Source organism: Tupaia chinensis, unplaced genomic scaffold (genome assembly GCF_000334495.1).
Source record: "Tupaia chinensis unplaced genomic scaffold, TupChi_1.0 Scaffold000126_2, whole genome shotgun sequence".
Lineage (NCBI taxonomy): Eukaryota > Metazoa > Chordata > Mammalia > Scandentia > Tupaiidae > Tupaia > Tupaia belangeri.
The window spans coordinates 2,656,630-2,680,283 of NW_006159594.1; the positions used below are offsets into that span (position 1 = coordinate 2,656,630).

General features: G+C 50.2%; 2 protein-coding genes across 3 annotated transcripts in view; one reads left to right on the plus strand and one right to left on the minus strand.

Annotated features, from left to right (window-relative positions):
- NYNRIN (NYN domain and retroviral integrase containing) overlaps nucleotides 1–10,390 on the plus strand; it is a 25,745-nt gene extending 15,355 nt beyond the window's left edge. For both annotated transcript variants that reach the window (XM_006144580.3, XM_006144579.3), the window contains 5 exons: nucleotides 219–349; nucleotides 482–578; nucleotides 2,110–2,211; nucleotides 2,423–2,524; nucleotides 5,680–10,390. In XM_006144580.3, the coding sequence (XP_006144642.1) occupies nucleotides 219–349; nucleotides 482–578; nucleotides 2,110–2,211; nucleotides 2,423–2,524; nucleotides 5,680–8,530 (3,283 nt within the window). In that variant the 3' untranslated portion in view covers nucleotides 8,531–10,390. The remainder of the gene's footprint in view (nucleotides 1–218; nucleotides 350–481; nucleotides 579–2,109; nucleotides 2,212–2,422; nucleotides 2,525–5,679) is intronic.
- Nucleotides 10,391–20,299: 9,909 nt separating this feature from the next.
- CBLN3 (cerebellin 3 precursor) lies at nucleotides 20,300–23,002 on the minus strand. Its single transcript, XM_006144581.3, has 3 exons — nucleotides 22,547–23,002; nucleotides 22,163–22,282; nucleotides 20,300–21,876 (listed from the first exon to the last, which is right to left on the minus strand). The coding sequence occupies exons 1-3, from the start codon at nucleotides 22,844–22,846 to the stop codon at nucleotides 21,679–21,681; spliced, it is 618 nt and encodes a 205-aa protein (XP_006144643.1). The 5' UTR covers nucleotides 22,847–23,002; the 3' UTR covers nucleotides 20,300–21,678.
- Nucleotides 23,003–23,654: the final 652 nt, after the last annotated feature.

The window sequence follows — 23,654 nt, forward strand, 5'->3', positions numbered from 1 at the left end:
CACATGTGTGTGCACACTTGCACATGCACACACAGTATCTGGCAGTGCCCTGCACCCGTAGGTGCTCATGGACTGTTCAAGGATGGAGGGAAGGAAGGAGGGCGCTGCTGGGGTCTGTGGTGCTGAAGCTGGGCCCTGCACTGCCTGCTTGCTGCCTCAGGGCTGGCTCTGGGGGAGCGATGGTGAGGCAGGGCTGGTCCTCATTCCTCCACCCACAGGCACGGCCTCCAGCACTTCTTCTCCTGCCGAGGCATCGCCATGGCAGTGCAGTACTTCTGGAACCGTGGACACCGAGAGGTCACTGTGTTTGTACCCACCTGGCAGCTGAAGAAGAACCGGAGGGTGAGAGGTGAGACATCCGCTGCCCTCCCAGTCTCTCCAGACTCACCGGGCCTTTCTTCTCTTTGCCTTCCTGCTCCTGCCTTGGCCTTTGCCACCCAGCCCTTCCTCTGACTATCTCTGTCTTCTGCCTTCACCCCAGAGAGCCACTTTCTGACGAAGCTACACTCGCTCAAGATGCTTTCCATCACCCCCTCCCAGCTGGAGAACGGCAAGAAGATCACCACCTATGACTACAGGTGCGCCAGCCCTCAGCCCTCAGCTATCTCCCTGCTGGGCTCTGGGGGAGCGGCGGGCTGGCGTGTGGGAGGTCCTGTCCCATGTTCTGTGGGGGAAATGGAGGCAAACGTAGGGGGTGCGTAGGGGGTGCGTCAGAGAGGATGGGCGGGGCACAGGCCTTCCTGCAGACAGAGGGAATGACCTAAGTCACAGGGGGCTCAAGCCCAGGGGCTGTTCTTGACTTTGGGACTCTGGAGCTCTGATTCCCTTAGCTAACAGGCTGTCTCCCCCATGACCTATTGGCCGACACCTATTTGGGATTCAGCTAGGGCACGTGACTCCTAATGCTTTGAGTTAGTGTCAGAGGGATCCCAAGCTTTTGGGTGCCAGCTCAGGTTGAAGTTCATGTCTGAAGGAACTGTTTTCATCTTTTCCTCCCTCAAAACCCTGGCACTGGGAGGAGGTATGTGTGTGGCAGTACACAGAGCCGGGGCAGGGCTCTGGAATTGGAGCTATCCCGGCCTGGCCCACCTGTACCCCAAATGCCTCACTGCTCGTCAATCCCAAGCATCCACTCCCCAGCGTGGCTGCAGGGTCAGCGTGCAGAGTGACCAGTGACCCTGCGGCTGTGAGGGCAGACCAGGCCTTGTCGTAGGCACTGGTCCTGGGCTGGAGTTCATGTCAGGCAGACAGAGGTCTTGGCTTCACTTAGGCACCTCATACTGGGCAGGGAGAAATGATTTCTCCCCACTTTTCACAAGTTCTGGCATCTGTCCAGCCTTTAAGCCTGCGAAGGGCTGGGTAGGGCAATTCAGGCATTCCTCCCTGAGTAGGATCTAAGTGCATCTAAATTCAGGCCCTGAGGGGGACGGCTTTTCAGCAGAAGTCCCCTCTGCTGGGCACTCATGGAATAGCACAGTTGGCCTCCAGGGAAAGCTGCAACGTAGGTAGCCTTTGTTTCTTTCCTGGTCACAGCTCTCTTAGAGGAGAGGTGGTTCTGGGAGAAATGGACTTGGTTTTTCAGGTATGTGACTTCTGTGTGTTAGCATAAATGTGTGCTGTTGGCATATATAGGAATACTGTGCATTGGTGACGAGTAACACCAATATGTGTGTATGCTGTGGCAGGCAGTTAGCTGGACATGCACACGCTTGATCTCGTTCAGTGTAATCCTCACAGCAGGGTGGGGTAGGTATTCGGTCCCCATCACACCCACGGGAAAATGGAAGCAGTGAGTGTGCCTGTGTGAAAGGGGACGAGTATGTGGGCTTCTGTGTCTGTGCATACGTATATGCGTGTGTGTAATAGGGGTATGCATTTGTATATGCAGCTGGGGGTGTGTGCACCCATGTTCACCCACCCAGGGGACTACCGGTGACCCCAGATAATTGCACAGAGGAGGAACTGGGCTCCGGGACCTGGCTCCCTGAGTATGCAGGACTGTTTCTGTCTGACATACCTTGATATGAAGCTGCAGGTTCATTTCCCCAGAGGGCCCAAGAAGCGAAGGGGCTGGTTACTGCACCTTTAGTCACGACCCCCTCCCTGCAGGTTCATGGTGAAGCTGGCAGAAGAGACAGATGGCATCATTGTCACCAACGAGCAGATTCATGTCCTGATGAATAATTCCAAGAAACTGATGGTCAAAGATCGGTGAGGTGGCTCTCCTGGGGCTCGAGCTGTTCCTTCCCCTGGGATGTCAGGCAGCCCTTGGCAGGAGAGATGTTGGGGCAGAGGAGGGACCTTGGAGTAGAGCTCACCAGCACGTGTTGGGTGTGGGGTCTCTGCCGCAAGGGATGCCAGGGAGTAGAGGGCATGGGGGTTGAGGGCCCATTCAGACTGTGCCTCTCCCCTCTGGGTCTAGCCTGCTGCCCTTTACCTTTGCGGGGAATCTCTTCATGGTGCCAGATGACCCTCTGGGCCGTGACGGCCCCACCTTGGATGAGTTTCTGAAGAAGCCAAACAGGTAAGTGTTGGTCAGGCCACCCCTGCCTCTCAGGGCCTTTGGGACTGACTGGAAACTTCCTCTTAGTGCTAGGCAGCCTCCATCTAGTGCATAATACCAAGCAGAGGAATCTGATTTTGTTACATTTTTATACTTCACGTATACTTTATACTAATCATTTATGCATCTATAAACCACTTTCGACATGGTTTTGCAGTTTTACATTCTTTAATACCATATGAGGGTGCTTTAAACAAGCTTTTGGACAAATAAACTTAAATGAACTTAAAGTATGAGTTTATTTTGATGCAAAAATTTCAAAATCTGTGCACGAGTTTTTCATAGCACACGTTTTCCACGAACTTTGTGAAGACACCGCCTCCATGTCTACCCTTCCACAGCTGGCCTTTGTACTCAACCCTTCACTCCTTTTTTCAGATGTCTGCCATGCTAACTCATGAAACGACTTTAACCGCCATATAGCACATGAGTACCCAACACTTCCCCTCGTTCTCTTATTGAGAGCCTTTTGACTTGTTTTTAATAATAATTTATTTAATTTTATTTATTATTATTTTAGTATGTATGCTCTCACCAGAGACAGAGAGAGAGAGAGAGAGAGAGACAAAGTGAGAAAGCAAGCCACCAGGTAAGCTGCAACGTAGGTAGCCTTTGTTTCTTTCCTGGTCACAGCTCTCTTAGAGGAGAGGTGGTTCTGGGAGAAATGGACTTGGTTTTTCAGGTATGTGACTTCTGTGTGTTAGCATAAATGTGTGCTGTTGGCATATATAGGAATACTGTGCATTGGTGACGAGTAACACCAATATGTGTGTATGCTGTGGCAGGCAGTTAGCTGGACATGCACACGCTTGATCTCGTTCAGTGTAATCCTCACAGCAGGGTGGGGTAGGTATTCGGTCCCCATCACACCCACGGGAAAATGGAAGCAGTGAGTGTGCCTGTGTGAAAGGGGACGAGTATGTGGGCTTCTGTGTCTGTGCATACGTATATGCGTGTGTGTAATAGGGGTATGCATTTGTATATGCAGCTGGGGGTGTGTGCACCCATGTTCACCCACCCAGGGGACTACCGGTGACCCCAGATAATTGCACAGAGGAGGAACTGGGCTCCGGGACCTGGCTCCCTGAGTATGCAGGACTGTTTCTGTCTGACATACCTTGATATGAAGCTGCAGGTTCATTTCCCCAGAGGGCCCAAGAAGCGAAGGGGCTGGTTACTGCACCTTTAGTCACGACCCCCTCCCTGCAGGTTCATGGTGAAGCTGGCAGAAGAGACAGATGGCATCATTGTCACCAACGAGCAGATTCATGTCCTGATGAATAATTCCAAGAAACTGATGGTCAAAGATCGGTGAGGTGGCTCTCCTGGGGCTCGAGCTGTTCCTTCCCCTGGGATGTCAGGCAGCCCTTGGCAGGAGAGATGTTGGGGCAGAGGAGGGACCTTGGAGTAGAGCTCACCAGCACGTGTTGGGTGTGGGGTCTCTGCCGCAAGGGATGCCAGGGAGTAGAGGGCATGGGGGTTGAGGGCCCATTCAGACTGTGCCTCTCCCCTCTGGGTCTAGCCTGCTGCCCTTTACCTTTGCGGGGAATCTCTTCATGGTGCCAGATGACCCTCTGGGCCGTGACGGCCCCACCTTGGATGAGTTTCTGAAGAAGCCAAACAGGTAAGTGTTGGTCAGGCCACCCCTGCCTCTCAGGGCCTTTGGGACTGACTGGAAACTTCCTCTTAGTGCTAGGCAGCCTCCATCTAGTGCATAATACCAAGCAGAGGAATCTGATTTTGTTACATTTTTATACTTCACGTATACTTTATACTAATCATTTATGCATCTATAAACCACTTTCGACATGGTTTTGCAGTTTTACATTCTTTACTACCATATGAGGGTGCTTTAAACAAGCTTTTGGACAAATAAACTTAAATGAACTTAAAGTATGAGTTTATTTTGATGCAAAAATTTCAAAATCTGTGCACGAGTTTTTCATAGCACACGTTTTCCACGAACTTTGTGAAGACACCGCCTCCATGTCTACCCTTCCACAGCTGGCCTTTGTACTCAACCCTTCACTCCTTTTTTCAGATGTCTGCCATGCTAACTCATGAAACGACTTTAACCGCCATATAGCACATGAGTACCCAACACTTCCCCTCGTTCTCTTATTGAGAGCCTTTTGACTTGTTTTTAATAATAATTTATTTAATTTTATTTATTATTATTTTAGTATGTATGCTCTCACCAGAGACAGAGAGAGAGAGAGAGAGAGAGACAAAGTGAGAAAGCAAGCCACCAGGTTCGGGACTTGAACTATAGTTGGCCATGTGGGAGTCCAGCACCTTAACTACCACACTATCTGCTGGCCATGACTTCTGTTTTATGCCAGCACTGTGGTCCATAGCCTTGCTCTTGTTCCGTTTGTCCAATAGAAGCTGTATCTAGAGCACATGCTACATACATTTTTTTCCATAAAATCTCCTCTGATCCTCACAATTTGAGTTGCACATAATTGATATTGTCCTCGTTTTATAGAGGGGGATCTGAGACTCAAGTGGCTTTCCAAGGCTGCTTTGCTGATGCCGGCACAACTGGTTTAGAATAGCTCACATCCTCTGGCCTGCACCCTCTCAGGCCACCTTGCTGTGCATGTCAGTATCTTGGGCCCAGTAAGGGACCTTGGTTGGGACCTTCCGGGCCAGGCCCTGCTTCCTGGGTTAGGTCTCCCAGGCTCTTTTCCCCAGTTTGGAAAAGACAGTGAAGACAAGCTTTATCGCCTGTGTCTTCTGAAGACCCATATCAGGCCTCCCTGCCTTCCTTGATCTCCTCCTAGATTGTCCTAAGGTCAGGTTGGAAGCTACCAGACATCTCTTAGGAAGCCACTGGCTTCAAACTGGTTTAAATGCTGCTTGGACAGTGAGGGTTTGATGTAAGCCTGCATGGCATGGAGGGATCTACCTATGTAGGTCCTGGCTCACGCGGGAGGCAGAGGAAGTGTCTGTAGGTGGGGCTGACTGAGCCTGTGCCATGTAGGAGGCTGGCACTCAGCCCACCTCAGGGACATTTAAGAATGGATGGGCTCTGGAGGGTCTCTGTAGATACGGCTTTCCCCTTGGGTGACCTCTTGGGTGCGGCTGCCCCTCTCCCCTCTGTGCTGGTGTAGGTTGCACACGGACGTTGGCAACTTCCTGAAGGTGTGGAAGACCCTTCCTCCCAGCTCTGCCAACATCTCTGAGTTGAGGGATGATGCTAACCCTGGGCCTCTGGAGAATCTGCAGAATGTGGAAGAAGTCAGAGAGGAAAAGCAGGAGAGGTGGGACAAGGAGCAGAGAGTTGGGCAGGGGACGCAGAAGCCAGCTGAGGAGGAAGACCTCAATTCTTCCCTGGCATCAGTGTTACAAGTCGAGTGCCCTTCCCTTTCTGAGGAGATCCTGCGGTGCCTCAGCCTCCACGACCCACCCGACGGGGCCCTCGACATTGATCTCCTGCCAGGGGTGACCTCTCCCTCCCTGGGCATCCCCTGGGATGGGGAGGCTCCCTGCCAGCAGGTACTTGCCCTGTTGGCCCAGCTGACCCTCCCCAGCAACTTCACTGCCCTCTCCTTCTTTGTGGGCTTCATGGACTCCCACCGAGATGTCATCCCTGACTATGAGGCCCTCGTGGGCCCCCTGCACAGCCTCCTCAAGCAGAAGCCGGACTGGCAGTGGGATCAGGAGCATGAGAAGGCCTTCCTGGCCCTGAAGCGAGCTCTGGTGTCCGCCCTCTGCCTGATGGCCCCCGACTCACAGCTGCCCTTCCGCTTGGAGGTGATGGTGAGCCAAGTGGCCCTGACGGCCATCCTTCATCAAGAGCACTCAGGCAGGAAGCACCCCATAGCCTATACCTCAAAACCCCTCCTTCCTGATGAGGAGGGCCAGGGTCCCCAGTCAGGGGGAGACAGCCCCTATGCTGTGGCCTGGGCTCTCAAACATTTTTCCCGCTGCATTGGAGACACCCCTGTGGTCCTGGACCTTTCCTACGCCTCCCGGACCTCTGCAGATGCGGAGGCACGAGAGGGCCGCAGGGTTTCCAAGGCATGGCTGATCCGATGGTCCCTCTTGGTCCAGGACAAAGGAAAGAGGGCCCTGGAGTTGGCCCTTCTCCAGGGCCTGCTGGGGGAAAATCGACTGCTGACACCTGTGTCCTCCATGCCTCGTTTCTTCCAGGTTCTGCCCCCTTTCTCTGACCTGTCCACGTTCATCTGCATCCACATGTCGGGCTATTGCTTTTACCGAGAGGAAGAGTGGTGCGCTGGCTTTGGGCTTTACGTTCTTTCTCCCACCAGCCCCCCTGTCTCCCTTTCCTTCTCTTGCTCCCCGTACACACCAACCTACGCCCACCTGGCAGCCGTGGCCTGTGGCCTGGAGCGCTTTGGCCAGTCTCACCTCCCGGTGGTTTTCCTCACCCACTGCCACTGGATCTTCAGTCTCCTCTGGGAGCTCCTGCCCCTCTGGAGGGCTCGGGGCTTCCTGTCCTCTGACGGGGCTCCTCTACCTCACCCAAGTCTACTCTCCTACATCATATCCCTCACCTCGGGTCTCTCTGCCCTCCCCTTTATCTACCGAACTTCCTACCGGGGCTCTCTGTTTGCTGTGACGGTGGACACCCTGGCCAAGCAGGGCGCTCAGGGGGGCGGGCAGTGGTGGAATTTGCCAAATGACGTGCCAGTCCCTGTAGTGACTCCCCGTGCGATGAGCAGGAGGCCCAACTTGCTGGCCTTACAGCTGAGTGACAGCACCTTGGCCGATATCATTGCCAAGCTGCAGGCTGGACAGAAACTGTCCGGCTCCTCGCCCTTCAGTTCTGCCTTTAACTCGCTCAGCATCGACCAGGAGACTGGCTTGCTTATGTTCAAGGGCGATAAGAAGCCCAGAGTCTGGGTCGTCCCGAGGCAGCTCCGGAGGGACCTGATTTTCTCTGTGCATGACATCCCCATGGGAGCCCACCAGAGGCCTGAGGAGACGTACAAGAAGTTGCGGTTACTGGGGTGGTGGCCTGGGATGCAGGAGCATGTGAAGGATTACTGTAGGAGCTGCTTGTTCTGCATCCCCCGGAATCTCACAGGCAGTGAGATGAAGGTTATTGAGTCCCTGTGGCCCCTCAGGTCAACTGCGCCCTGGTCGAACCTGCAGATTGAGGTGGTGGGCCCTGTCACCATAAGTGAGGAGGGCCACAAACACGTGCTTATTGTGGCCGACCCCAACACCAGGTGGGTGGAGGCATTCCCACTGAAGCCCTACACGCACATGGCTGTGGCCCAAGTGCTGCTACAGCATGTGTTCGCAAGGTGGGGTGTCCCTGTGAGGCTGGAGGCAGCCCAGGGTCCCCAGTTTGCCCGACATGTCCTGGTGAGCTGTGGACTGGCCCTGGGAGCCCAGGTGACCTCCCTGAGCAGGGACCTCCAGTTCCCCTGCCTGATGAGCTCAGGAGCCTACTGGGAATTCAAAAGGGCCCTCAAGGAGTTCATCTTCCTTCATGGGAAGAAGTGGGCTGCCTCCCTCCCCTTGCTGCACCTGGCCTTCAGGGCCTCCTCCACCGAGGCCTCGCCCTTCCAGGTCCTGACCGGGAGTGAGGCAAGGCTGTCGGAGCCGCTGTGGTGGGAGATGAGCAGTGCGAACATCGAAGGGCTCCAGATGGATGGCTTCCTGCTGCAGCTGGTTGGGGAGCTGCTCGAGCTGCACTGGAGGGTGGCTGACAAGGCCAGCGAAAAGGCCGAGAACAGGCGTTTCAAGCGGGAGAGCCAGGAGAAGGAGTGGAACGTGGGTGACCAAGTCCTCTTGCTGTCCCTCCCCAGGAATGGCAGCAGTGCCAAATGGGTGGGTCCTTTCTACATCGGGGACCGGCTGAGCCTGTCTCTCTATAGGGTGTGGGGCTTCCCGACCCCAGAGAAGCTGGGGTGCATCTATCCCAGCAGTCTGATGAAGGCCTTTGCCAAGAGTGGCACACCCCTGTCCTTCAAGGTCTTGGAGCAGTGAGCTGAAGTGGTGGGGGTGCCCTGCCCCAGGCTGCTGGTTGCTGCTGCTAGGCCCTCTACCTCCCGCAGTGCAGGGCCCCGTGGGGGCCTGCAGTTGTGCCTTTTGTGAAGTTGCTTCATAAAGCTTTGCTGAATTGCCTTGAACTATAGACCAGTGTTGCTGTGGAAACATCCCCATGTTGCGGTATTTGGAGAGCTGGCCAAAGGCTGTCAGATATGGACCTCTGGCAGTTTTATACTGGGGGGGCGGGAGGTGGAAAGTCCTCTTCCCTAAGGAGGCCAAGCTCAATGTCCTTTCTCTAAGTCTTTCCCCCCTTCGTACTGTGCAGGTGTGTGGTGGTGTGCACACTCCAGAATTTTACTGTTTTAACCATAAAACTGTGTGGCTTTGGTTCTCAGAATTGGAGCCATAGTCCTTTCCCAAACAGGAACCTCAAATGTGGGCTCCACCCCCCAACCTGCTCATCTGGAGACCCTTTGCCTTGAGGCTTATCAGAGCTGACACAAAGGTATGGAGGCTGTGGGGAGGCAGCTGCCTCCCTAGACCCTGGTCAGCTTCCTTAGGCCAGGCTTAGCCTGCCTAGCTGTCCAGGAAGGGCCGACAGTCCTGGGCCCTAGGGCTGTGTCTCAGCATGGGAGGATGCCAGCTACAAGCCATGCACTTGTCAGCATGGGACGGGCAAGGGGCAATGAGTTGGCCTACCTCATTTGACTCCAGCCCACGGAGACAAGTCCTGACCCACAGGAATCAAGGATCTTGATGCCGAGTGTGGCATCTCTATGGAAAAGCTGCTTTTACTAGACCAAGGGGCCCTGGCCTCTGTTCCCAGTGGGGAGGGCGTCTGGAACGAGCAGTCTGGCACACTGGTGCTGGTGTGGCTCTACCTCCCAACCCCTCCCAACCTCACCCCAAGGCCCACAGCCCTTCACTGTACCCCACATCCCTAGACCCTCTAGAGTGTGATTGCTTTGTCTGGATCACCCCCTGACCTCTGGACCTGCCTTCTGTGTAGAGCAAATCCCAGGCCCCCCTCAGAGACTCCTGCAGAGATCACTCCTGTCGTGAGAGACTCGAGGAAGTGTGTGCCTAGACCCGGGCCCCTGGATTGCGGCTGCCACCCTACAAGTGGACTCTAGGCAGAGAGGCCAGCACCAAGTCACTGTCTGAGCAGTTTAGTTTCTCTGGAAGCTGAGCGTCTCCTGGCCTAGCTCAGGTTGCCAGAATACTTGGCATTGTAGAGTGCTAGAGCCGTGGGAGAACTTGTCATTGAGTCCAACTTGCTTATTTTACAGCAGGGGAAAGGCCCCGAGAGGGAAAATGACATTCCCAATGTCACACAGCTAATTTGTGGCTGAGTTAGGATAAGGATTAAGCTTCCCGACTTCTAGTTCACTATGAAAAAGGTTCTGGCAACAAGTTTAAGCTAGAGAACCCTTCGAAGTTTTGTACCCACATTGCCTCCGACTCCCCATTTCCCAAACCTAAACTACCTGATGTCCTTAAACCATTCCTGGCTGTATCCCTGTCCAAGAAAGAAAGACTGGGTGACAGCTGAGAAATCGAAAGGTGAGCTGTGGATCGTTAGCAGAGACTCCCATTCCTCCACCCTCCTTCCTCTCTCCTATTAATGGTCTGTGGCTCCTCGACACCCCTGACCTCGTGCTGTATGTGTTCCCCTGTAACCACATTTATGATCTTACACCTTCCTTTTAAGTAAACTTTTTTTTTTCATTTGATTTGTCAATAAACAGATCAAACTGGAGTCAATGTCCAGTTCTTTTTTTAGCTTCAGACTCAATGATGGGAGCGAGGTAGGTAAGGGCAGCCTTGGGGTGAGGCGTGTGTCCCAGACAGACATGCAGGGGCTTTGATATTTTAGGTTTTTGCCATAGGTTTGGGTTAGGACTAGGTTTGTGCTCACCAGAGAGGGACAAAGAGAGAGAGAGAATGAGAAATCACCTCTCAAGGGGATGGCCATACCACAGTCCCTTCTCCTCCATTCTCCTCTGGGTTTGGGGCATATACTCACGTGTGCCTGGCATGGTTTTCAAGCCGCCAGCTCCAGGACTTGAACTGCAGTCAACCATGTTGAAGCCTAGTGCCTTAATAACAATGCCACCTGCTCTCCCCCACCCCCTCCACCAGACATGCAGATTTCAAGGCCTAGAGAGAACCTTCTCAAGACCATTTGGCTCTAGCTCTTGTGCAGATGAGCGTTAGGGTAATCTGTGTTGTGGGCGTGAAAGAATTCATAGACCCAGAAAGTGGATAGAAAAGGTTTATTCACTTTGCAAAGGGAGAAAAGGGGCCAGGCACAGTTGAGTGGGGTTAATGATTTTTTTAAAGGAAAGTGATTAAGGCTGGGGCAATTAAGGTGAGTCAGCCTTCTGCAGTAAAATGAAGCAGTCCCCCGCCCCCCCTTTCTTCCCTCCTTTCAGGTGGAAATCGTCCTCTGATCCCAAGGAATTCCCTGTTGAGGTATATCTGCTCCCCCAGGACCAATCAGGCCAGCTCTGACCCTTTAGACATTCTCCCTGCCAACGTGCTCAAGGCTGACGAGCCTCTGTCTTTTCTCTAGCAAAGCCCAAGATAGATAAATATCCAAGAGTTGATCCCTACCTAGGAAAGAAAATGCCTGAGGCATCTGGGGAGCTTTGACTATGCCTTTCCCATTAAAATGCCCACGACATCTGGGAGGTACTGATTATGCCTTTTCAATGATGGCAAACCTGGGGAGAGCCTTGCCTCTAGGTTTCCAAGCTGTGCTCTTTTCAGGACAGGTCCTGGAAGTGGATGGGAATGAAGAGGAATGACTCCTGGCCCACGAGAATGGCGTTAGTGCTGAACCAGCTTAGTTGTGTTGAAAATAGGATAAGCTAGGTTTGAATTCTGACTCCATATTTGCTACCTATGTGGCTTGTTTCCCAAGGCTTCAGTTTTCCTATCTATAAGATGCAGGGCACCAATTCCTAAATTGTGGGATGGAGTGAGGATTACATGTGTGAAGAGGCCAGAATGGTTCCGAGGACAGAGTAAGCATCACTATGTGCTATAATGAGATAGAAGTTAGATATACTTACAGGTAGATAGGGTAAGGGCCCCCAAAGGAAATCACTGATTTTCTTTTTAATGAACTCTCTGTTTTTTTCTCTATGGTATGAATATACAATATACGTCCCTTTTCCATGTCTCTAAAGAATTTTATGACTCCTTGCTAATAAGGCAGGAGATGGTGTTATTAAGCACACAGACAGGGTAAGACCAAGATGGAGTCACAGTGGCTAAATTGTCACAGCCAAAAACTGGCTGTATTGGGACTTAAAGTCACTGTAGCTAAGGACAACAGTTTTTATTGGGTCATTGTAAAGTACGGACTATTTTTCTATACAAATGCTTAGTAACTGTAGTCTAGTGAGAAGTACAGAACGCTATGGTTTGTTGACCCCACCAAGAATAAGGTAATGTCACTCAGACTACCCTGTAACTATTTTCTTTGGTTCATTTCCTTATCAGAGAGCCAGTCCATTGCTCAGGATATTAAATAAAAGCCCTTGCCTCCAGCTCTTCTTGGGTATTTGGGACCCCTCCCTGCTTGGGAGCTCTGTTCTTCCTTCCCTCTCCTAATGAAGTCTGATGTATTCCCCTTCTATGTCTGCATCTCTAATCCTTCATGAGTGATGGATAAGAGCCAGCATGAGTGTGGGTCTGATCACCCAGCACTCCTGCATCACTAACACTACTCTCTTTTCTGCCCCAGAAACTCTCGAAGTCATCCCCGCTCAGGCTCAGAGACCTCCTTAACCCTGGCCACACAGCATGACTAGGCTTTTCCTTGCCACCTTTTTGACCCGACCACTCCTGCTCAGTAACTGTTCTTACTGAGAACCCAGCTCATGTGCATGACATCATCATTTGGTATTTACAGAGCACCTCCTATATGCCAGGCTCTGTCCCAGAGTGGGGCAGATAACAGGAAATGGGAGTGATATGGTCTCTGCCCCTTTGGAATCCATCGTCAGGTGAGGGAGACAGTCTGGCCAACAAATACAGTGCAGGGTGGTAAGGGAAACAGTGTGACCTAGAGGCCCGGGGTCTCAGCTTGCACACCATTGAGAGAGAACTTCCCTGGGCCCCTTCACCAAATGTAATGCACACATTCCTGGTACAGGCCAGTTAGCAAAAGGCTCAGAACTGTTTTTATTTTTTAGTTTTGGCTATAGGATGTGTATGCTTGGGACGAGCAGTTAGCGTAATGGCTATGTCGCTGGACTCCCACGTAGTCGACCGCGGTTCTCGTCCCGGACCCGGTGGCTTAAACTCACGCCGGGCGTGTGTGCGTGCGTGCCCAAGATCCCTAGAGAAGAATGGAGGAGAGGGGATTGCGGTGTGGCCATCCCCCCTGGGGGGTGATTTCTCGCTTTCTGTCTCTCTGTCTGTCTGGCGAGCGCACGCTCCCTATAGCAAAAACCTCTCCAAAAAAAAAAAAAAAAAGATGTGTGTGCTTGCCAGAGACACACACACACAGAGAAAGACACAGAACGAAAGTGCTAAATCACCTCCTGCCCCAGGGGATGGCCATGCAACAATTCCTTCTCCTCCTTTCTTCTCTTGGACCACTCTGCCTTGCTGTGCCATCTTCCCTAGCAACCATGCACTAAGTCTTGGTGCTCAGGAACAAAAGTGAACACACTTGGGGGCCAGCAGGTGGTGTAGTGGCTAAGATGCTGAACGCTATTCAAGTCTGGGACCTGGCAGCTTGCTTTCTCACTACCCACCCCGATGCTCCCTCTCTCTCTGTGTTGACTGGATGAGCCCAATAGCAAATTAAAATAATAATAATAGTAATGATAATAAATTAAATTAAATACATAATTCTAAAAATAAAAGTGAACACGCCTGGAAGACAGAAGCATTGTAACGGGTAAATGACCACAATAAAACAAAATGAAGCTCCCACCTGCCTTTGTAAGTTTGTCCAAGAATCTCTAGTACGTACGAGTTTTAACTTGTTTCAGTATATTGTAACGGTCACCTGCATATACAAGTCCTTGCTCTGTGCCAGGCACGGGCTTAGAACACTAAGTGCCTTCCCGTTCTGTGTGGGAGATGCAATTGGTATCTCCATTTCACAGACGAAGGAAGTCAGGCATGCCTAGGTGAGACTTACCGAAGGGCACCCACAGCTACTGAGAGGCTGGAATGGAGGCTGAAGCCGTGTCACCCATCTTACTCATGACACTGCAGGTATATTTACTTTGTTGTTAGAATACTCTCCCCACCCCCACTCCCCATGCACATATAATCTATGGCCTGTCTCTTATGAATGTATTGCATAGTATCAGGTTTCCCTATTTCATTTTGGCTCAGATTAAGATGATGCAGAAATTAAAATCTTGATTTATTTCCTCTGGGTCCCATAACTATTCCCTTGTTCCTGGTAAGTTTCAACTCAAATGCTGTACTCTCTCCTTCCAAGGAAGTGCCTATATGTGTGTGTTTATATGTGTATAAAATTTATTCACTTATTTATTTAGAGAGAGATTTTTGCTAGAGGGCATGTGCACTCTTTGGAGAGACAGAGACAGAAGCAAGAAATCACTCCCCCGGGGTGGGGGTGATGGCCATGCTGCAATCTCTTCCCTTCCATTTTCCTCTCAGGATTTTGGGCATGCATGCTCATGATCCTGGTGTGAGTTTTAAACCACAGGGCCTGGGACTTGAACCATGGTGGACAACATGGGAGTCCAGTGATGTAGCCATTATGCCATCTACTGGTTCCTCACTATTTGTTGAGAAATGGAGGGAGAGAGAGTGAATATCCAGCAGCTTCTCAGTGCCAAAACCCACCCCAGGCTCAGTCAGCTTGGATCATAGGCACATGTGAGACCTCAGGGAGGTCTCTGGTTGCAAACCTAGAATTGTCCCATGTGGTCAGCTTTCCAGAGCATCATGGCTCAGAGCTATGATGGCGTTGTCTCAGCCTCAGAAGTGCCATTTTACCTCACCTAATAAATGGTGGAATTTCTTAGCCTCCCTCCTGCCCCGTTCTTCTAGATGGTGAGAAATGAAGCAGTAGGGATTGCAGCAGCTGGATTTTGAAAGACCTTGCAAACTCTGTGATGAAATACAGATTTCAATCTGAGGCCCAATGGGAGACCCTAAAGGCTTTTAGAGAGTGGAGTTCAAGTAGATAGACAACTGTGGCAGTAAGGAGATGAGTGAAGGGAGGAAAACTGGAGGCTAAGAGGCCAGGTAGGAAGCCTTTATAGAAACCTAGCTGATAAATTGGTAGTTTGAACCAGGGTAGATGGAGAACTATGTCTGGAATTGATGCATGTGAATGTGAGGATATGGTTTGTATTTGAAGTGTGCAAAATCCAACTTCCATTTACAGACACAGAAAACAAGAAAAGGAAAAGAGATTTAGGGAGGAAAGGCTATGATTTCAGGTTCTAGTATATTGACTTTGAGGTGAAGTAATCAAAGTAAGTCTGAGGTTTAGAGAGAGATTATGGAAAGAGATAATACGAGGGTGGTCAACATATGGATGAGTGGACATCTGTGGTGTTTAGGACTGGAGAAATTCTAGGGCAGAACCCTGAGGAAGACTGAGATTTAAGAGATGGGTGGACGGTGGGGACCCTGTAAAGGAAGTTGGAGCATGGGGCACAGAGGTGGATGGAAAGCCAGGGACCCTGTGAACAGGGAAGGTGGGGCAGAAAGTGCTTCTTGGAGGGTGTAGTCATCTGGGTCAAATGTTAGGGACAACTTGAGTCACAGGAGAACTAGGGAGTGTCTGTGGACATAGTAACAGGTGAGCTGAGAGTAACTGCTGACGGCAGTGTAGGTGGAGCAGTGAGAGCCATGGTTGACCAGTGATTGAAAGGTGAGCAGCTGCTGAATATAGACATTTATATTAAGAAATTTGGCTCCAAAGGAAAGGCAAAATGATGCTAACTAGCTATAGGGCACACAGAGCTGAGAAGAACGATACATGTGCACATACACACACAGGTTTTTTTTCTTTTATATATTCAATCACTGTACATCACAACAGCTAGTAAAATGAATATTCCCAGCATAAATACACTATACACCAGTCCAGTGGAAGATATTGTTGTACGCATTATCATCAAAAGACAATCGTCCATTTCTGTATCCCTTAAGTGTCTTGTCTATTTTTCTCCTTGATTCCCTTCCTCTCACCCTCCTTCGGCACTGTCTCCAGTATCTATAACATTCTCCATGCTTCTGTATCTTTTCTGTATTTTTCAGTTTTGGACATTGAGTGTGGACATTTAGTATATGTTAAGTGGGGACATACAATGTCTCTCTCTCATAGTCTGGCTTGCTTTACTCAGCAGTAAATCTTCCACATTTGTCCACTTTTTATCAAAAGAAATTTTTTTATGGCTGGATAGTATCCCATAATGTATATGTACCACCATTTGTTTTTTAAGAGGGACTTTTTTTTTTTTTTGCTATAGGGTGCATGCGTTCACTGGTGAGACAGAGAGAGAGAGTGAAAGTGAGGGATATCCCCCCAGAGGGATAGCCGCACTTCAATCCCTTCTCCTCCTGGGATTTGGGACATGCAGGAAAACACACTTGAAACCAGAGTTTCAAGCTTCTGGGTTTGGGTCTCGAACCAAAGTTGGTCATCTGGGAGTTCAGTGCTTTAATCACTATGTTACCCACTGGATACACACACACACACACACACACACACAGAGTTTTTCTATAGGACACATGTGCTCAGTGGGGAGACACAGAGGTGTTGACTATGCCTTCACAACAGAGAGAGAGAGAGGAAAAGTCAGAAATCATCCCTCTCCCCCCTGGGGATAGCCATACTGTAATCCTTTCTCCCCTTCTCCTCTTGGGATTTTGGGCATGCACACATGTCTGGCATGTTTCTTAGGGATCCTGCCTGGTGTTTTCTTTTTCAGAGAAGAAGGTGAGATGATCCGATGCTGAAAGTAGCAGCAGTTAGTGGGGCAAAAAATTTAACAAGAGGATAGAAGGCTGCAGTTGCATTCTGGGGTGGATGAGGAAAGAACTGGGCAAAAGAAACCAGAGAACTGTTTGGTATTGAAGACCAGGTGCGAGTGGAGGCCCTGGATTTAGATCCCTAGTGAATCCTTCATGAAGGGGCTTTTCTCTGTACTAATCAGCTGCCAGGGCATGAGCGTAAGGAGGGTGGACAGTTGGATTCTATTTTTAGGATCTTCAAAATCTGAGGAGCTTCTGGTACTTAGAGAGGAACACTCACCAACATCTGTGCTTTATTTATTGTGTTATCTATTTACTTTAGGAATCTACTTCAGCAAAAATCATCTAACATTTAAATACTATTTATATAACCACCAGATCAAAATGTATACACTTTACAAGTCCAGTTATTTAAACATTCACTATAAACTTAAGTCCTATAGATTTCAACGGAATCTCTAGTCTAATATTTCAGCTTCTCTAAGAGCTTCAAACATTTGGTAAAGCACACACATTATTACATGGATTCTCGTATGTATGACATTTGCATTTAAATCCATTTGTAAAAAGAACTTTGTAGACTTTAGAAATGCACATTATTTCACTTCAGACAATTTAAAAATGTAAATATGCAAAAGAACATTGTTTCATTGCAGATGAAGTTTGAGATTATTAATCAACAAATTCTTGGTTGAGACCTGGGAGCTAGTTTACTGTCAAAGATGGTAAAAACCCGAGCTGATATTTAGCTTGTATATCACTGGCATTTGGAAGCTCTACATTTTCTATGCATTTAGTGTATTTTCTCCACATTATGTCATCTTTAATTTAATAACTATGATAAGCAGATGCCCCAAAGAAGTCCACGTCTCAATCCCTGGAACCTACAAATATGTTACATTACATGGCAAAAGGAACTTTGTTAGCTTGAGGATGGAGAGGGCTAGGACTGTAGTCCTACAACCATTTGAAAGTGGATTCTTCTCTAGTAAGGAAGGCATCTTTCCTTATATCCTGTTGTGAATCCCTAAGCAGAGAATCCAGTCATGCTCGAGGGGACTTCTGACCTATAGAAACTATGAGATAATAAATACATCATAGTTTTGGGGTTGGCAGGTGGTGTGGTGGTTAAAGGCAATGGATTCCCATATGGCCAACTGAGGTTCAAGTCCCAGACCTGGCGGCTTATTTTGTTTTCCTTCTCTCTCTCTGTCTGGTCAAATTAAAAGAAAATAATGATAATAATAACAAATGGAATTAAATAAAAATTCTTTAAAAAATAGATATCATTTTAAGCCACTAAATTTGTGGCACTTTGTTAGATGGCAGTAGAAAACTAACACAGACACGTCACTATCGTTATTTAGAAATTGACTTGGTCTATTTGCATTTTGAAAAGCTTCTAGTTGTCTTCCCCAATATCCAATCTCCTTTTCTTCCTGCATGTGTTATAGTCTAATCAGCGAGAAACAAGAGAACATCCAGACATAGCCAGATTATAGGGGTTCTTTATTAATAGGCCGGCGACTGCGAGAGGACTCATGTCTCTCAAAGATTCCGCAGCTCCGAGTGTAAAAAAAAAAACTTACCAAAGCAAAAACCACATTTGGGTTGATGTGACAGGAGCAGTAGTTGAGGAGGGGAAGGTGACAATGGGAAGGAGTGACTTGCACAAGCATTTGTACAGAAGTAAAATAAAGCACTGTTACCTGGAGCATCTTTAGGGTGGGAACTTTTCTAGTCCTGACATTAACACAATGGAATCGTAATGGTCTTCACGGTTCAGGGCAAGGAGTCTGGCAATTATTATCTGGCTAAGGAACACCTTAAGGTCGGGAGTTTTGGGTTATTTAGCAAAGACAGTAGGAACGTTAATCACTCTGTTTACGCTAGGCAAAAGAAGAAAGCAAGTTTCCAATATAGAGAGGAGTTCAAAATGGAGGCGCTCCTGCTTCGCATGTCAGCTGGACATGGCTGCCTAGAATTAAGACTATATTTCTGGCCTCTCTCCCAGGGTGGGTGGGTTGAAGGGTGACTAAATTCCAGCTAGTGAGATGTAATCAGAAATGTTGGGTGCACCTTTTAGAAAGCTTTTATTTTTTTTTCTTTATTTTTTTTTTTACCCTGCTCACCAGAGAGAGACAGAGGGAGGGAAAGTGAGAAGTCATACCCTAGCGGGGAGGACCAGGCTGCAATCCCTTCTTCTGCAATTCCTCTCCATTCTCCTCTCAGGATTTTGGGCACACACACACACATGCCCTGCGTGATTTTCAAGCAGACGGATCTGAGACTCAGATTGCAGTAGCCATCTGGAATTCCAGCGCCTTAACCGCCATGCTACTTGCTGGCCTCCAGAAAGCATTTTTAAAGGGAAAGGATGTGTTTTTTCCTTCCTCCTTCCTGGGGCTGTTAGGCTGATGTAATAGCTAGAGCTTAAGGAGCCATCTAGGATCATCGGGGTGCATCTGAAAGATGGGTGCATAGCAAGAAGGGACATTGAGCTTTGAAGATCAAAAAGCTGCCATCAGGGCCAGCTGGTATGTGGTGGCTGGGGTGGATGGATCCCATATGGCTGACAGTGTGGTTTGAATCCCAGATTCGGCCCCCTGAGAAGCATGCCAGGTGCATGTGCGTGTGTGCCCAAAATCTCGACAGGAGAATGGGGGAGAGGAGATTGCAGTGTGGTCATTCTCCCAGAGGGTGCTTTCTTGCTTTCCTTCTCTCTCTCTCTCTCTGGTGAGTGCATGTGCCCTCTAGCAAATAAAAAATAAAAATAAAAAACTGCCTTTACCTGTATTTGCAGATTCTTCTATGTGAGACAGAAAGAATTACCTACATTGTTTAAGCTATTCTTGAGTTTTACTGTTACAGTGGGACTCAATCTTAACATTTTGCCTTATTAACATCTTGGAATCAGTAGGGTAATAGATAGGTTCCATTTTCCAGGAGAAAATGAATGACCACGTTTGAGAAGTACGTGTTGCCTTTTGGACATTTGACTAATTCAACATCTTGTAACACACTGACTGACTTTCTTTCTAGTCACAAAGTATGACTAGATGGAGCTGCTCAGTCTCCCATTCTTGGTACAGTTCCAACTTTTTCTGGAATTGTTCACAGTTATTTATATCCAACTATCCCTATTTATACAGATAAAGAAAAAGAAATGTAGCTTATACACAGATAAACACTTAATATATTTATGCTCTTTTATTTAACTAGAATATCCTGTTATATTCCTTCCTCTTTGCTCAGTATATTCATTACCTTTCTGCATACTTTCTAGTGACTTTTTTTCTCTTATGTTATACATTTTTTGAAGACCTCTGGTATTTTTTTTCCTTTGAAGTTTATTCATTTATTTTTTTTCCATGACAGAGAGGGAGAGAAAGAGAGAGTCGCTCCCAACAGAATCTTCATGCCCTGTTCCATCTCCAGCCTCAGCCCACCTGAATCATGGGTATTAGTATACAGAGAACCTTGGGGAGGTCCTGGGATGAGAATCCAATACCTTCCCATGTGGGTCCAGTTCTGTTACTACTATACCACTGCGACACAACTTGGCCTCAACTTTTCTTTTTTTAATTTTTTACTTAAATTGCCAGAGGGTGTATGTTCTTGCCAGAGAAAGAGAGAGGGAGAAACAGAAAGCATCTCCTAGTGGGGCATGGTCATGCCTCAAACCCTTCTCATTTCTTCATGCTGCCAGGACTTGGAGCACACACGCATACATGCCTGGCATGTTTTTCAAGCTTCCGGGCTGGGATTTTAGCTGCAGCCAGCCATGTGGGACCTGGCTCCCTTAACCACCAGGATACAGGCTGACCTGACTTTTTCCTTTCTGAATTTCATTATAGATTCATAGATTTAAGAAGTTCACCACCTTGTTTCTATTCCCTGCTATTTTCCTTGTGATGGCCGCATTGCCAGAATATGGCAAGTGGGAGTGTCTTTACCTGCTGTGTACTAGAAGCAGGATCAAACTGCAATGACATCTTCTTTCTTCAGTGATTCTACAGTGTCTCTCTGACCACCATTCTCTAGTTACTTTATTGGTGGATTCATCCATGCTGGGATAAGAAAGTGAAAGAGAGTTTAAGATACTGGTAGGAGAGTGGTTGAAGAAATGAATTATGGAAGCCCAGGTAACAGAAAGCTTAAGAAGAAGACTGCATGGATTAGGATTAAAAAGACAGGTGGTGAGGACGGGCTGGAACAGGTGGAGGGAAGGTAACAGAGAGCTGGGAGGAGGAAGGTGACAATCTGAGTATGGAGTGATCGAAGAACAGACTTCAAAGAGAACAGTTCGGAAAGTGGCCAAGTAAGAGGATGCATGGTCACCAATGTGTCCCATGGTCCACGTGTGACCTTCTACCTCCACCTCCAGCTCTCCACGCCCGTTTTTGGCCAGAACAAACACACACACCCAGTCTTGTGGGAGCTGAGGGCCAGAGTCCTTCTGGGACCTGCCGCAGATGGCCGGTCAGGATGCCTGCTTGCAGCTGCCCTGGTAAATCCCCAGAATGTGTACCACGTTCAGCTAGGCGCATGTCCCCTCGCTGCCGCACCAGCCACAGGCTCCGGACTGCTCTATGTCCCTCCCCACACTTCTATTTGTGGCTGAACCTCTTGTTCCGGCCCAAATGGTGCTGGCTCAGCTTCTAATGGTGCTGGCCCAGATCCACCATGCTGGCACTTCTCACAGGAAAGAGCCTGCAGGGTACGCTGAGGCTGGTCCATCTGGGCCCCTGTGGGGGCCTGACAGGCTTACCTGTGCCACCTGTCCCCAAATAGCACTGAGCAGGAAGCTGGGATGAGGAAACAGGAGGAGCAGAGACTGCAAAACAGTGCAGGCTCTCTAACTACCACACTTTGCCTTGATCCTAGGGCCGCAGGCCTGACGAGAAGCAGTGGGAGGTTGGAGGGGCAAGTGGGACGGGATAGGGGGTGAGAAGGACCGGGTCCAGAGAATGCCACAGCTCTGCTCGTCTCTGCTCTCAGCCTTGGGTGCTTAGCACAGGATCCCATGCAAGGAGGTGGGATACATACAGCCTGAGGGAGCCTCTCTCCTGCTCTAAAGATGCTGTTTCTGGGATAGAAGAGGGCCGAAAGCAGCGGTCAGGGGTTGGATTCCAGTTCTCATAAGGCCTGGGCCCTTAGAGGGGGAAGATGAGGAAGCCAGAGAAGCTTGAGTATTTCCAGCCACCCAGCAGATTCCCCCGACGCAGACGCAGGGACACCCGGTCCCCGGGGTCCAGGGGCAGCAGCACAGAACTGGTGGCTGCCTCCCGGGTCACATCGGGGTCGTTGGCAAAAGCTGAGATGACAGGCCATGTGTTCAGCATCAGGCTTACCTGGAGAGGGAGGCCCTGTTAGCACCCGTCCCCCAGCGCTCAGCTCAGAACCCCCACTTTACCAAGGGTTCCTCTAAGGACCTGGGGCTTGACGGACTCCCTGGAGGGCCGAGGGGCAGCCAGCATCTGATTTGCGTGTTCTCCACACTCTGCTGGGCAATGTCTTTCTTTCCTTGCTCCTGGCTCCAGGACAAGGTCAGCAGAGTGTCTTCCCAGGGGTCTGCTGCCCCCGCCCCCCGCCGCCCTCCCCTCCTGAACTGAGGATGGGCCTCAGCACTCAGATTACCTGGACGGTTTGGCGGTTGTACACCTTCACTATATGGAACCGGAAGCTGTAGACGCCCCGGACAGGGGCCACGAAGGAGCCTGAGGCCCGGTCAAAGCCTCCACCCTCGTTCACCAGGACCTAGGGGAGGGAAGCAGACTCTGATGAGAGGCTTCAGGGGCGGCCTGAGGCTTAGGGGCACCACTGGGCCAGGGGCAGGGCAGTGAGTAAGGAAGGAAGGGGTCACATGCGGGAGGCAACAGGAGTGTGTGGAGAAAGGAGATGTGAGGTGGGGCGGGAGGGTGTGTGGATGAGGGAGATGTGGACAGCAAAGTGGGCTTGGGCATTTGATCCAGGTCCTTGCAGGGTCCTTCCAGGTTCCCTTAACAGGGGACAGGGGATTACCTGGTCGAAGTAGATGGCCCCGTTAGTGCCGTTGCCCGTTTCCCCTGCTGGCTCATGGTGGTGGCTTCGGACTGCAGCAAATGCCACTCTTCCTGGGGGTGCCTCTCCCAGGGCTGCTCCCCCAGGCCCCCCTGCAGCCGCTCGACCAGGCTCACAGACGACCAGACACTCTCCCTCCAGCAGGACTGGCTCTGATCCTTCTTGGGCCCACGCGACCTCAAGGGTCAGAAGTGCCAGGGCCAGGGGCAGCACTAGGTTCTGTGGGGAACCTGAGAGCCGGTGTCGCTTTACTCCCAACATGACCGAGTGGCTCTGAGACCCTCCAGTACCCTGTCTCCTGCCCCTTCCTGCACCTTTCCGTTTTCTCTTCTTCCTGCCTCTCCCCAGCCTCACCCTGCCCCTCTGCCCTGTCTAGGTCTTACAGTCACCTGGTCCGGGCGCCTCCTGCTCCATACCTCTCTGTGTCCTAGGGCTCTGTCCTGCCTCCCACTCGGTTACTCCTGCTGTCACCGCAGTTCCCTCCTCCTTGGCAGAGCATGGAGTGACAGCAGTTGGGCTCTGGGAGGGAGAGGCGGGGTGAAGCCACCTGCGGGGTAGTAGAGCTCCCGCCTGCGCCCCAGGGCAACCCCTCTGGATAGGACAGACGGGACCTGGCGGATGGAGAACATGTGTGCGCGCGTGTGCCCGCGGGAGCTCCACAGCCCCTCATCCTCCTTCTCTCCTCCTCAAAATCCCTCACAAATCAGTCTTTCTCCGTGGTGGCATCTTTCCATTTGTCGGAAGACCAGTGTCCCTGTCGGTTTCCCACGATTGTTTTGGTGGGAAGTGCTTGGACAGCGGGCGTCACTGTATTGTGACTTTGGGCTACTTTTCCTGTTTGGTCTTCATCTTCATTCAAAGCTACTAACTTTCAACGAATGATTCCTCTTTCCTAAAAACCAACTGCGCAGAACGCGCAAGAACCCCGGAACACGAGACCAGCCGGGGAACGGGCGGGGAGCGTATGAGCCTGGGGCCTGCGGGCGAGTGGCGGGGCGGGGCTGCGGAGCCGGGCGCCGGCCGGGGGCGGGGGCGAGCGGGGTGCAAGCCCAGCCCAGCCCCGGGAGGA